At 35.5% G+C, this 14,948-nt stretch overlaps 1 protein-coding gene across 13 annotated transcripts in view; it reads left to right on the top strand.

Annotated features, from left to right (window-relative positions):
- ATRX (ATRX chromatin remodeler) overlaps window positions 1–9,076 on the top strand; it is a 261,805-nt gene extending 252,729 nt beyond the window's left edge. For 7 of the 13 annotated variants that reach the window (XM_039849234.1, XM_039849215.1, XM_039849209.1 and 4 more), the window contains 5 exons: window positions 1,003–1,152; window positions 2,006–2,131; window positions 2,907–3,002; window positions 3,498–3,626; window positions 5,375–9,076. In XM_039849234.1, the coding sequence (XP_039705168.1) occupies window positions 1,003–1,152; window positions 2,006–2,131; window positions 2,907–3,002; window positions 3,498–3,626; window positions 5,375–5,653 (780 nt within the window). In that variant the 3' untranslated portion in view covers window positions 5,654–9,076. The remainder of the gene's footprint in view (window positions 1–1,002; window positions 1,153–2,005; window positions 2,132–2,906; window positions 3,003–3,497; window positions 3,627–5,374) is intronic. The other 6 variants (XM_039849241.1, XM_039849194.1, XM_039849266.1 and 3 more) reach the window with 2 other exon arrangements.
- The last annotated feature ends 5,872 nt before the right edge of the window (window positions 9,077–14,948 follow it).

Raw genomic sequence — 14,948 nt, 5'->3', positions numbered from 1 at the left:
ACTGGATACAAATTAAATTTAAATTTAATGTGCTATATACCTCACCATACCTTTCTTTGACCTGTAATTATTTATGTTCCTTCACTAAATTCACACTCAGTTTAGAAAGCATGTTCTAAGGGAACTTGCTGTTAGAAGCTATGGAAAACCTTTTTGTGGAGTGAATTAATTTGCCTTTTATATATTCAGGTTTTCATCTGTGATTTCTTAATAAATGACTTGTGAATATTTTAATTTTTTATTAGCAAGTAACCTATCTGTAGTTCACTTTAACCCCCTCCCCCCAATCTCTCTTTCTGTATCTCTCATAATTACACAAAGCAGAAGTTTGGTGGTGTTAGTGAGTATATAAATGATCCCAATTTTTAAGCTTTTAAGTTTTTGACTTTAAAAAACTGACTTAAGACACCATGACTTTGAAAAAAAGATACTATGATAATAAATTAAAAAACAATGTATATCAGTTTTAGTTTGACCCATGGGCCCTTACAGCGTAATTTATATTTGTCTTTCCTACAATTGAAATATAAAGATTATATGCGCTAGTTAAACTCTCTTGTAGCTGTTTAATTTAGATTTGGTTTTTGTTAATAATAGTGGTTGGTAGCTAAAGTGATTGTGAAAATGAAGTTGTTAAATATGTATAAACAGGAGTAGCCATGATTTTTAGCACAAGCATCCAATGTAATTTCTGATTTAAGCAGACTTATCAACTTAGAGCAAAGCATAAAACAAAATATGTATGAAAAGAATTAGAAAAATGTTGGAAGAAAAAAACCTTGAAAGTTGAAAATTAATCATTAAAATGTTGAATTCCCAAAATATGCTATGTAAACATGAAGTGGTACAGAAGAGGCTGGTGTTGCATGTATACTGACTGTTTTCTAAGCAGTTTATCATATATATCAGAAATATGTGTAACAGCCAGTTTCTAGTCTAACAGTAGACCAGATGTGATCCAGAGGGAGAAGATAATTCTCTTATTTCAACCCTTCTGAACAGGACACCATACTTGCAGAACTTCTTCAAATACATAAAGAACACATTGTTGGATATCATGAACATGATTCTCTTTTGGACCACAAAGAAGAAGAAGAGTTGACTGAAGAAGAAAGAAAAGCAGCTTGGGCTGAGTATGAAGCAGAGAAGAAGGTAGTTCATTTGAAATGCTTTTTGGTTTTTGTTTTTATGTTACTCATTTGAAAGAACAGTGAAGAAAAGGGTCACATTTGAAACAGGCGAGTCTTCAGGAACAGAGTCCCCAAATATGAGAGTCTGTTTACAAGCTTTGGCTACCTTTGGTGGAAGAGTGGGAAGAGAGGAGAGGAGAGAAGAAACTATTTCCCACTTAAAGAGTGATAATCCCATTTCTGCTTAGCACTTACTGAATTGAGAGATTAGTGGGAAGGTATATATTTAGCATCACTTAACTCACATCAACACTCTCACTGTAGTAACAGGACATACAGGAGCTTAAGAGTTTTGGAGGTAGGAGTAAGTGTTGTTTTAGCATGTGTACTATGAAATCTAAATTTTGACTGATATGTATCACAACACAAAAATATTCTATTATTGGACATTAATATCAATCTCCAGCAGCAACTTTATTTAAAATAGTTCTACGTCTATTTTAAACACCAACTCACTTGAAAAATGTGCCTGAGCATGGGAAACTTTATCCTAATACCTGAATCCTTTTTAAACTCCCAACTCATTGTACCAAATGTCTTTAACGTTAATGTGATGTTAGAAATCTCATCAGAATTCTCTGAGTTGCCTCATTCTGTGGGAATTATCAGAAAAAGAGTCTGTACACCTTTAGGGGTTAAAGCTTTCCAAGTAATAAGATCTTGGTTTCAGGTGAAAAAGATGTTTTGTTTGTTTGAGGACAAGTGTTAATAATTTCTTAGATATGAGTATGTGGATTCTTTTCTAAACCAGTAGGCGATGTAGAATTTCAAGTTTTAAATCATAGTGTGGAAAGTGCATAATTTTTTGTCTTTAGGGACTGACCATGCGTTTCAACATACCAACTGGGACCAATTTACCCCCTGTCAGTTTCAACTCTCAAACTCCTTATATTCCTTTCAATTTGGGAGCCCTGTCAGCAATGAGTAATCAACAACTGGAGGTAAGTTGTGAAGTACAGAAGTAGTTTAACCTGAGTGAAAGGTAATTTCAAGTGCCCTGTTTGTTGTTGAGGGTTTCCTATGCAGGAGTATCACATTCTCTAAATAATTACCTCTGCATAGACTAAGACATATTTTTTTTTCTTTGTTGACCTTTTTTGAACCACCGTAGTGTAGTAAAAATGTGGTTTGTTCAGAGCACAAGGGAATCAACTCTTGAATTAATGTAGTTTGAATTATTTTAATTAAGGAACAATAGGGCAGCTGACTGGCTAGGGAAATAGCACTTTCTTCAGTTATAAAATATTTCGAATAAACAAGTTATTTGCTTAATGTTTGAAAGTAGGATAAATACACACATTGATTTACATTCCAATGCCTTGTAGATGCAGCATTAACCATATGATAATACCTAGTATTATGAAATAAGTGCTTTAAAACTCTTAAGTGAATCAATTTTGAATTAAATAAGAGATTGGGTTTTATTATACCAATAATTTAATAACTTAATTGAATCTGTGGTTTCCTTTTTTAAATGTGCTTATGGAGTCATTTAAATTATTAAATTATTGGTGCAATAAAACCCAATTTTTATCTTTTTAACAAGACCCTCACTGATGAGTTCTATTCCACTTTATTGATGCTGAAGTTTGCTGTTCTTTTCAATAAAGAGTTAAAACCAAGCGCTATACATTGACAAGAGGAAGAGTCCCTGAACTTTAGAACTGTGCTGTCTTTTATAAGTCCCATGTAACTTATTTCTTGATTTTTTTCTAGGACCTCATTAATCAAGGAAGAGAAAAAGTTGTGGAAGCAACAAACAGTGTGACAGCAGTGAGGATTCAGCCTCTTGAAGATATAATTTCAGCTGTAGTAAGTTAATTGGCAGTTTTCTTACTCCAGTTGCAATTTGTGTTCTTTTACCATTTGTTTTAATTTTTAATTGTTTGCTTCTGTTGGGGAAAGAGCATAATTCTTATAACTTAATTTGTAATAGTAAAATACTAGTAAACTGGACAGTAGTCCCAAGCATAATTCAACAGTTTTACCTAGATGTTGACACAAAAGAGAAATGGGTGAAATCTAAGAACTGAGGGAAATCAATTATAGAAATGTGTGCAGCTTATATAAACACATTTTAATTACCAGTTGCACAAATTAAATACAAATATTTTCATTCCTGAGATAGCCAACCTTTGTACAACAGTTAACAACTTAGTACCTTGCTTTTACATCATTGTTTTCTTTAAAGAAGAATAAAGGAAAAGGGAGAAAAACATTTTAAAAATCCTGAATAGCTTCAAATACTTTAAATATTTTTCCTCAATTCTACTGCAATAAGAAATAAATAGAAACTTTTTCTTTTAGTGGAAGGAAAACATGAATCTCTCAGAGGCCCAAGTACAGGCATTAGCATTAAGTAGACAAGCCAGCCAGGAGCTTGATGTTAAACGAAGAGAAGCAATTTACAATGACGTTTTGACAAAACAACAGATGGTAAGAATTCTCTCTCTTAGTTATGTTTAATTTTCTTGAATTTATCTTTTTTATTTTTTTTACATGGATAACTTTTATTTTCTATTTCTACTTTGCACACTTAAATATTACCATTAAACATGTTAGTTGAAATGGAGATGGACCAATGATTTTAAAAATGTTTAAGAGAATTTAGGGTGTTGTAAAACTCTAGCCATTTAATGACTCAACTAGTAACAGATATAGAAACTTGCATTTGGGAGGAGAAAATTATTCAAGAGTAAACTGAAGCCGTTGGTTCCTGACAATGGCCCCCTGGCTTTCAGTGCCAAAACCAATTGTGCAAAATCCGTCAGGAGAAAAAGTAGGAACAAGATGAAGTGATTGTCATGTGCCAATCTTGATGACAGCTAGCCCATGATAGGGGAGCAGGGATGATGGAGACTAGACACCAGGCTGGAGGCTGCAATCATGTGCAGGACCCAGGGTGATACAGCAGCCTGAGGAAGTCAAACAGTTAGCGTGATTCAAAACCCATTTTTTTAAACAGTTCCTAGGACACCTTTCTCAGTGTTGAATTTATAATAATGGGTTTGTGTGACATCTTTCAATAACCATCCTTCATATGGATGGATGGATGGTCATTGGCTATTTCTGGAAGAAATTTTTGTCGAACACAACCTAGTAAAGTCATGTAAAGATAATATCTTTTGTTACAAAGGAGTAACATCTTCCCAAATGGGTTCCCTTGAATTTTATATAGGATCTCTTTCATATAATTTTATTTTTTATATGTCCTGGACATCTAAAAAGGAATTTCTGCTAGACTTTTTACTACACTTACCATTTTTAAACAAATTCCCCAAATAAGTATACTTTTTAATATAGTTAATTTGAGAGTAAAAAGTGGAACTATAGATAATATATGACAAAGGTTCCTACTAAATTATTATTATTTTTTTTAATTTTCCAATTACAGTTGACATTCAGTATTATTTTATATTAGTTTCAGGTGTACAGCATAGTGGTTAGACATTTATATAATTTACAAAGTGGTTCCCCCCAATTAGTACCCACCTGGCACAATACATAATTACATTATTGGCCTAAATTATGTTATTCTTTAAAAGGCTAGACTATTTTATCACAACAAAAGCAAAATATATATATACGGCTAGCATACTTCAAGATCCTTTATCATTTTTCCCAGCAGTCGTTTGCCAGCCATCTACTTGCACTGGGAAATTTCAACTCTTGACATTAGGGAATCAATTTCTATGGTATGAATTTTACTTAGAAAGCACTGTAGAATTATATGGTTTTAAATTAGGAAATTTGAGACATCAAATAGGAATTATTCCCACTGCAAGTGCTTTTTCCCTTTGGTGTTTGTCACTAAAAATGTTTATTTGTCCATCATCATGTGAAATATTCAGAAGAATGACAAAGAAAGGAGACTTGATAAAAAGTGCTGTAACTAATACTTGAGACTAATCACAGCGTAGGACAGGTTACTATGGCAACTAACCTAAATGCTGCTTGCAATACAATAGTCAAGTCATTAAGAGAATTTAGCTCTAAATGGTGTTACTAACTGGTTTCTACAGTAATGGTCCTGTGAATGCCATCAAATTAGTAATGGTGATAACAATAATGTGTTTTCCCTTTGGTATGATACCCCCTTAACAAATCGATTCTAACTCAAAACTTGATACTTGCCTCTTTGAGACAGGTCATGCACTTGTAACAGCTCCCTTTTCTCTCTTTAGTTAATCAGCTGTGTTCAGCGAATACTTATGAACCGAAGGCTCCAGCAGCAGTACAATCAGCAGCAACAGCAACAAATGACTTATCAACAAGCAACATTAGGTCACCTCATGATGCCAAAGCCTCCAAATTTAATCATGAATCCTTCTAACTACCAGCAGATTGATATGAGAGGAATGTATCAGTCAGTGGCTGGTGGTATGCAGCCACCACCACTACAGCGTGCACCACCCCCAATGAGAAGCAAAAATCCAGGACCTTCTCAAGGGAAATCAATGTGATTTTGCACTAAAAGATTAAAAGATTGTTAAAATCATAGAAAGATCTTTTATTTTTTTAGGAATCAATGACTTAACAGAACTCAACTGTATAAATAGTTTGGTCCCCTTAAATGCCAATCTTCCATATTAGTTTAAAAAATTTTTTTTAAATAGGGCATATCATTTCTTCCTGACATTTGTCAGTGATGTTGCCTAGAATCTTCTTACACACATTGAGTACAGAAGATATTTCAAATTGTTTTCAGTGAAAACAAGTTCTTCCGTAACAGTAACAACTCCACAGATTTCCTCTCTAAATTTTTATGCCTGCTTTTAGCAACCATAAAATTGTCATAAATTGATGCATTTAGGAAAGAACACAGGTTTATATATTAATTCTTTACATATAAAAACACACAGCTGAGTTCTTAGAGTTGATTCCTCAAGTTAGGAAATACTTTTATACTTAATCCATTTCTTGATTAAAGTGATTGAAATGGTTTTAATCTTCTTTTGACTGAAGTTTGAAACTAGGCTCCTGCTCTATCATTGCTGTGACTGAAAGTTAGAAACTAAGGGTTACCTTTGACACAGAATTGTGTGCAATATTCTTAAATACTACTGCTCTAAAACTTGGAGGAGTCTTGCAGTTATCTTAGCATTGTCTAAACAGCCTTAAGTATAGCCTAAGAAGAAAATTCCTTTTTCTTCTTTAGTCTTTCTGCCATTTTTTATTTTCAGTTACATGTGCTGAAATAATTACTGGTAATATTTCAGGGTTGTGGATTATCTTCCACACATGAATTTTATCTCTCCTGGCACATCTCTTAACTGCTTAGTGCCAGTGCTAGTGCTTCATCCTGTTGCTGGCAGTGGGATGTGGATGAACAAAATCAAGTTCTAGCATTTTAGGAGGTTAAGGATGATGTTGTGGTTGTTAGGTTCATACCCTGTTTTATAAACAACATCAAAATGGCAGAACCATTGCCGACTTTAAGTTCACATGAGGAATGTGCTTTAACAATTTCCAGTACTGTCAGTACTGTGAATTAATTCCTCTTAAAGATAAGGATAACTGGTTTCTATGCTCTTCATCATCATATTCTTTTCCCCTAACTTCCTTATGTTTTCTTAAATTACATTTCAAAGTTCAAATTTTTTTTTTTTTTAGTTTAGGTCTGTGAGGCGATTTTCTAATCAAAATTAATTAATCTAATACCCTTTTGTGAAGTTTTACTAGAAAATCATTACATTGTTTTCCTTAATCAGCCCTGTAAAAATGACCTATAAGTTTATTCATGTACAATTTGATTGTTTGAATTTCTGAAAGAAAAAGATTGTTAGACTATGGGAGTCAACATGGGAAAGACATTTTTGAGATGATGATGTAACAGGTAGTGGAAACAGCTAAGGAATTCCAGAAAAAAGAAAGCTGGGTGGAGGATTAATTTGTTCTAGGTATCACTTGATTAGAATGAATTTACATTAGCTAAAGCTGTTTTGAGATGTTTGGATGATTAAGAGATTTCCATTTTTATCTTGAAAGAACTAGTGGTAAAACATCCAAGAGCACTAGGTTTGTGATGTAGAATTTGTGAGGTTCGGTGGATCTACCCCCACCTTCCCATGATGAATTATCGCTAACAAATTCTATATACTTGGATATTATGCCAGCCATATAATTAAATTTATTTAATTGGTTGGGGCAGGGGGAGAAAAGAAAAAGTCAAGATTTATGAGATAAATATTTGAAGACAGTGTACTCTGGCCAACTGTTAATCAGTTAGTATTTCTACAAGTCCAGAATACTTTAAACCTGATTTATTAGACCTAGGAAATTTCAACATGGTCTAATTACTTGCTCAAAGACATAGATATGAAAATTTTAGGCAACCTTCTAAACCTTTTTCACCAAGGATTAAACTACGACTGAAAGAATAATACATAGAAGGATTAATTGGAAATAAGAGAGTTTGAAATAAAACTTGGACCACTTTGCATACACTCTTCTCACTTGACATTTTAGCTACATAATATGTACTTTGAGTATAACATCAAGCTTTAACAAATATTTAAAGACAAAATCACATCAATAAGATACTAAAAGGCTCATTTTTATATTTGTTTTAGATGTTTTAAATAGTTGCAATGGCTTAAAAAATGACAATTTAAAATGTTGCTTGTAATACAGTTTTGCCTGCTAAATTCTCCACATTTTGTAACCTGTTTTATTTCTTTGGGTGTAAAGCGTTTTTGCTTAGTATTGTGATATTGTATATGTTTTGTCCCAGTTGTATAGTAATGTTTCAGTCCATCATCCAGCTTTGGCTGCTGAAATCATACAGCTGTGAAGACTTGCCTTTGTTTCTGTTAGACTGCTTTTCAGTTCTGTATTGAGTATCTTAAGTACTGTAGAAAAGATGTCACTTCTTCCTTTAAGGCTGTTTTGTAATATATATAAGGACTGGAATCGTGTTTTTAAAGAAAAGCATTCAAGTATGACAATACTATCTGTGTTTTCACCATTCAAAGTGCTGTTTAGTAGTTGAAACTTAAACTATTTAATGTCATTTAATAAAGTGACCAAAATGTGTTGTGCTCTTTATTGCATTTTCACAGCTTTGAAAATCTGTGCATATATTGTTTCATAGAAAATGTATAGCTTTTGAAGCCCTATTTAATGGTGGTTCTTTTGCACATTTAGTTATTTAATATTGGGAGGTCAAGAAGTTTGGTTTTTTAATCTGTTATATACTAAATTCTGTAAAAGGAGATCTTTAACCTCAAAAATAATTTACATACCAGGAAGCCTATGTGTGTTTGTGTTAGTTTTGGTTGTGTTTGTGTAATCCAGCACCACTTTCTGCTTCCCAACAGCTGCATCACTCATTTAAGTCAAGCAGAGCTACCCATCTACACGATGTAAAAGCTGCTTACCATCCTGAAGCCATAGCAGGTGATGGAAAACCTAATTACCTGGCCTCCAAAGAAGCTGAATATTTTGTGGTCTTACCTTAGCTATGTCCATTTGCCCTCTAGTGTCATAAAATCAGATACATATTTCTGTGTCCAAACAAAACTTTAAAAACAGTTACTTATTTATCCCAGTAATCATTGTTTCTTTTGAGGGTGGCATGTTGTGAAGTTTATAGATACTCTAAGATAGGTCATCCCTTTACATCCTTAGTTCACTAAAATTTATGTTCACATTATTATATTACCCACCTTATTTCACCAGACTTAGTCTCAGGTGATTTTTGGCTATTTCCAAATCTATCCTTATAGGTGAATAATTCTTCCACCATTGAAGTATTTTTTTTTTCAAAACTCTGTAATCTGTGCCAATCCCCAAGGAGTGACCAAGTTTCAGAAATGCTTTTTGTCTGTGCAACATTTTATATATGCTGTTATATGGAGGTGAATAAAAATTAAAAATCCAAAATATATACTGTTTCCAAGCTCAATATTTGCTTGAGGTAACAACCAGACTGCTGACATCACTCATGTTGGATCTAATAACAGAATCTCCCCTTCCACCCACGCCTAAGAGTTTTGCTCCCCAGAATATGTACTGCCATAAAATTATATACTGCCACCCTCTTTTTGGAATAACCTTTCTGACACCATTGCGCTGGTGTCTTGGCTGGCTAAGGGAATCACGCTTCCTCCCCTCATTCTAGGGATCTGTCTCTGATAGTGACCACTACACATTTTCACCAAGGATGACAGCATACAAATTGAAGCTTTTATTAGAGAAAGATAAACCTTTAATTGAAGAAATGAAAGAGTGAGAGAGCCTAAAATATTGCAGGCCCTCTTTAATATTCAGAGCTAGCACATATTCCAAGCAATCTACCCAGCAGCACTCTTGCACATTCTGTTCAGACCATTCTGCCCTTGCTTCTCCCTGATAGAAACATGTCAGGAAGAGGAAGGTTGGCTCCAATCTTCTTTAGCTAATGACTACCAAGAAAATTCTATTAAGTAGGTCCCCCCTCCATATAGTCCTCACGTCAAATATGTGTTGGTTTTCAAGAAAGGCGAAGAGAGACAATTTGTCAGATGCAAGGATGGGTTTTGTTTGAGGTATTTGAGGAGGAAATATAGTATTGGAAAAAGGAACAAAGGTGGAAAAGGACTAGGAAAGAGCAGATTGGTCGAGGGCCTTGAAATCCTGGATGAGTAATTCAAAATGGAGGATAACAAGGGTTTGCGAAGCGGCTGATATGTTCAAAATAGCTAGGCTAGTAAAGTTGATTTTGGCAGGGGTAATTTGGTTTAGAATGCAAGGTGAAGAAAGATTGGAGACAGGAAGATAGACAATGAGTCTAGGTATTCAGTGACCAGAATACAGATAATTTGAAGGACAAAAGGCAAAAAATTAAAAGTTGTAAAGGATTTTTAAATTGTAAGAAAAACCTATTGATTTCCTTTTACCCTTCCCTAAGGAGCCCACTTCGTTCAGTACTTTTTATTTTACATGGAAAATTTCACCTGTTCTTTTGATTACTCTCTCAATCCTAATGATAAATCCATTAATGGCATTCCTGGGTATTTTTCTCAAATTTTTATTATTCCTAATTATGCCCGTACACATAAATTTGCAGAAAGTGAGTTTGGTCCTTTTAACTAAGTTGAATGTAATTCTGTTTCTTTCCTCAAGTTTATTCTTCAAAGGGTAAATCCATTCCTGTTACTTTTCCTTGAGACTCATCTATTCTAAGTGTTAGTATCTGTTGGTAATGTTGTATTTATAAGCTTCCCTTGGTATTTTCCAAGTGCCTCGTGGTTATTATTTATTATCCTGTATACAACATCTGTAAGAAAAGTGAGAATTACATTCTCCTCGTGACAAGCTAAAAGGGAGATCAAAATCAAATCCATTGCACTTAGTAGGCAGAAGACAATCTAGTTACTTGAATTATCTAGGTCTTTCATGTATCATTTGGAAAATAGGACTGCAATAATACCTTAATTTCTCGAAGGCAGGAAACTGGATCAAGTGATTTCCTGGTGTCCCTTTCGGCTCCAAGAGTTAGGGTTTAACGGTGAGCAAAGCACAGATTAAAGCCAAAAGGCAATGTATTTGTCTATGGTTACACAGTTAAGTTTGTGAACTCTCCCTACTAAGCTATACCTTTTTTCCTCTCTTTAGAAAAATGAGAGGCCTGACAGGCATTTTAATGACAAAGCAGATAAGTCAAGTTGTAATTGGCTCTAATTACCACTTCCACAAGCTGTAACCCCCTTTATCTTTTGCCCAGAGGCACTCCCAGAGTTGTGTTTCTTACAGCCTCTGGAACTCATGTTTAAGGATCATGTTCCTACATCTTGGTTGTCTGGTTGAGTTATATATACAGACAAAACATCAAGGTAAATATAAATCACCTTTTGTAAATTCAGCTTTTAAGCAAATAATTGGTAACTTCCCATTCTGTTCAGAACTGTGAAACCCAAATTAGGCCAATATTTAAATTGTCCTGTCTTGATGAAGTTTATAGTGAGTAGGAGTTTATATTTGTTTATATTGAGCTGCAGGTTTTATAAAGAGTCAAATCTTGTGGCGAAAACTAATAGAAGAAAAGAGTGAAATTGTAATCTTTTTTTCTATGTTTCTACATGCTAGTAGCAAAGCAGGTAGAAGCCTGTGTCTAGCCTGCTGAATACATTTCAATGAAAACCGAACTTAAGAGAAAAGAAATGTGGTTAATATAATCATCCGAGGTCTTGTTAGTTAATTCCTAGCTCTTGGTGGGTTTTCAACAATACAGCAAGAAGGTTGGGCTTCAAAGGTTTTTAATGATGTAGGCTTGCTTGGACCCTATCCTTAGCAAAATAAATATTTTATTCTATTAGCAAGTTTTACTGCCCTCTTACCACATCCACATCTTGCACACTCTACTGGATGTGCTAAGCTCAATTGAAATGCCAGCCTGCAATTTTTCTCCTTTAAATTATCTCCCCCCATCCCACCACACACATCTTTATATTCTGTTACCTCAGTGAGTGTTGGTTGGGAGAGCTTATAGAATCATAGAATGGTAGAGATGGTAGGGGTCTTAGAGACCCTGTAGCCCAGCCCCTTTGCGCTTAGGAAAACAAAGGGCCCAGAGAGGAAGAGAGGCCCAAGGGCACCATGTCTTCTAGTTTCTATTCCTCTTTTCATTCCACACCATCCATATGCTATTTACTCTTGCATTCCAATTCGTTAATTCAATCTGCCAGACTGCATTAAGCAAATTTTCAGAATAATAGGTATTGAACTAGCTTTCAAACGAGAACAGTTTGTGGGAAGTAAAGGAGTATGTGAACCAAAATGATGGGAAAAGAAGTTCCTATTTGACAACTGTAAAATGGGAAGACCCCTGACATATTCCCTAAGCCTTTAATTTAGTATCCAGGACATCAGCTTCAGGATTTTGTTTCAGTAGAATATTTAATTTGTTTTAAAGGTTCTTCTTTCACCATACTCAGCACAGTTTAGACCAATAGGATGTAGAAGCACTGTTCCATTTTCTGGATATCAGTGTCCTTCAATGCCAAATTAGAATCATTCAGCCTTCCTCTGATGAGGCAGGTCGATGTACCAAGTACCTCAAAATTCTCTATTTCAAATAAAAAATACTGCTGTATTCACAAAGAAACAAATAGAAAGCTCTGTGTTAGTATGGTGATCTCTGTCAGGATAGGGGCGACTATGCTTGAGTTATAGAGATATGCTACAAGGACCATGACTAGTTTACATATTTCCAAAAACTAAAAAACAGCAAAATGATTTTAATATGCTAGAATTGGGGGCCTGGTTCTATCTGTATAAACTTGGACAAGTTACTTCACCTCTCTGAATCTTCTCTCACACCACAGTAAAGATTTCTGAAATGCCCGTTATGTGTCAGGCAGTATGACTAGCCACTTTTGTAATTCCTGTTTTACAGATGAGGAAATAGGTTTTAAAAAGTTATTCGCCCGGTGTCATACAACTAATCAGAAGAGGCAAGATTCAAAAGCATGTATCTGATTCTATATTTTTGCCTTTGAACAAACTTGCAACTCTTCCTAGAACCACAGTTTAATCCCAGCCTTTTGCAAAACATTTACAGTACACTATTATTTTGTTCTTTTGCTTATGGGTCCTCACTTGTCTGCTTTTACTTTAAGCAAGGCCTTAAAGAAACAGAATACTCCCCCTGTGTTTTCAAGGCACTTACTTCTGTCCCTCTTCAGTGGTACCAGAGGGTTTTGTTTTCTCCTTTCATTTTCTTCTGTGATGCAAACAGAAGTGTCTGAAAAATCCAGTGAGAATACGTTGAAATATGTTTTAAGATATCAGAACTCATTTTTAATGCAGTGGCTTCCTCGCATGTTCAGTTAGGCATCAATTGAGAATCCTAAAGGTAAAAGAAATATTCTGAACTGTTTATTTTTCATTTGTCCACCTGACAAAGTCTAGGTACCATTTGAGCAAGGCCTAATAGATAGCTAGAATATGGACATATAGAGACTGAGGATGAGGGTATCTCAGAGGAAACAGCAAACACTAACAAATGTAGGCAACAAAGAACAGAAATCAGAATAGAATAGTTTCAGGAAATGCTATATTTCTGTACTTGTGCACAGAAGGTCATAACCCTATTTAAACCAAGAGCTTCTGTAATGCACAATTTGTAATTAAATGGTGTGGTAGGCAGAATAACAGTTCCCCAAGGATGTCCAGTTCCTAATTCCCAGCACCTGTGAATGCGTTAAGTTACATGGCAATGGAGAATTAAGGTTGCTAATCAGATGACCTTGACATGGGGAGAGCAGCCTGGATTACCCAGGTGGGCCCAATATAATCACAAGCGTGCTTAAAAATGGAAGAGGGAGGCAGAGAGAGGGTCACAGGCAGATGTGATTAGGAAAGAAAGGCTCAGAGAGATTCAATGCTTCTGGCTTTGAGATGGAGGAAGAGGGTCATGAGGCAAGGAGTATGGGTGATGTCTAGAAGCTGGAAAGGGTAAGGGTAAGGAAAAGAATTCTCACTTAGAACCTCTAAAAAAAGAATGTAGCTCTGTTGACACCTTGATTTTAGCCCAGTGAGATCCATGTCGAGATTCTGTCCTACATATGGAACTGTAAGATAAATGGGTGTTGTTCTAAGCCGTGAAACTAATGGTAATTTGTTGCGACAATAATAGGAAACTAATACAAATGGTTACTTGTATGATTACTTGATTAATGTCTTGCTTGCCTGCTAGATAAGTGGGCTCCTTAAGGGCAGGAACCCTGCCTGTTTTGCTCACTTTAATATCCTCAGCACCTGACAGAAAAAGTGTGAGTTAAATGTTTGATGAACTTATGTGTAAATGTCTTGGCAGTCATATGTTACCTGAGAACATTATGGCAATGTCAATACCATAAAAGTCTGTTTCTGTGTCCCTAAATATAGATGTATGTTCCTCTTTTTCTTTGGATCTCTTTATCTTTCTCCCTCCCCTTCATTATTCTCCTCTCTTCCTTATTTCTTAATTGGCCATAACAAAGGACTGAAGTACACCTTCTATTTCTCTATTACGTTTAAGGAATAAGGTCTTATATTTTCTATTCATGGTTTTAAAAAGAAGTAAAGTTTATTGCACTGAAGAAAACTGCTGTATTATCAAGGGCCCTTCATTTATTACCAATTTAATTTACATCAGTAGATTTTTTTTTAAGATGAGTGTCAGCAACATGGCGAAGTGAGAGATGTCTCCATATCTCTCCCTTTGAAACAACAATAAGCTGAATATCTAAAACTTAACAAAAGACACCCAACCTGCACGCCAGCATGTCTGAGCGTGGGATCTGCACATAAGAGCTACCACAGGTCAGAACCCCAGGAGACGGGCGGTAGACTGGGAGAAATAAAGAAGCTGTCTCTTGCAGCCTGAGCTCCCTGCAGGAGGGGGAGGGGAGAAGTTGCGGTGGGATCCCTGAACAGCCTTGTCTGAGTGAGCTGTGAGCATCATGCAGCGACAGTGCCCAGGGATCAGAAAAGAATGCAGAGAAGGAGGAACAGCAGAGAAGCAACAGTTGATTATTACCAGCTGCAGTTTCAAAATGGTAGGCTGAGCCACAGCCCCCATACCCCAACCCACAATGCCCCTCCCCCCATATCCTCCAAGACTGAACACCGCGGAGCCTCAGGGGAATCTGAGCAAAGGCTACCCAAACTGTCACTAACACTGACAGGGCCTGAGACTGAAGGCAGTGAGCAAGATTGAATATAAGGAGAAAAAAAGGCATTATTAAGACTATATCAAGCAGGGATCCAAGAGGCTTAGATGCCACCTACTGG

Source organism: Pteropus medius, unplaced genomic scaffold (genome assembly GCF_902729225.1).
Source record: "Pteropus medius unplaced genomic scaffold, Ma_sr-lr_union100, whole genome shotgun sequence".
Classification (NCBI taxonomy): domain Eukaryota; kingdom Metazoa; phylum Chordata; class Mammalia; order Chiroptera; family Pteropodidae; genus Pteropus; species Pteropus medius.
Note: the sequence above shows the minus strand (reverse complement) of the source record. Positions and strands in the feature narration are given on the sequence as shown.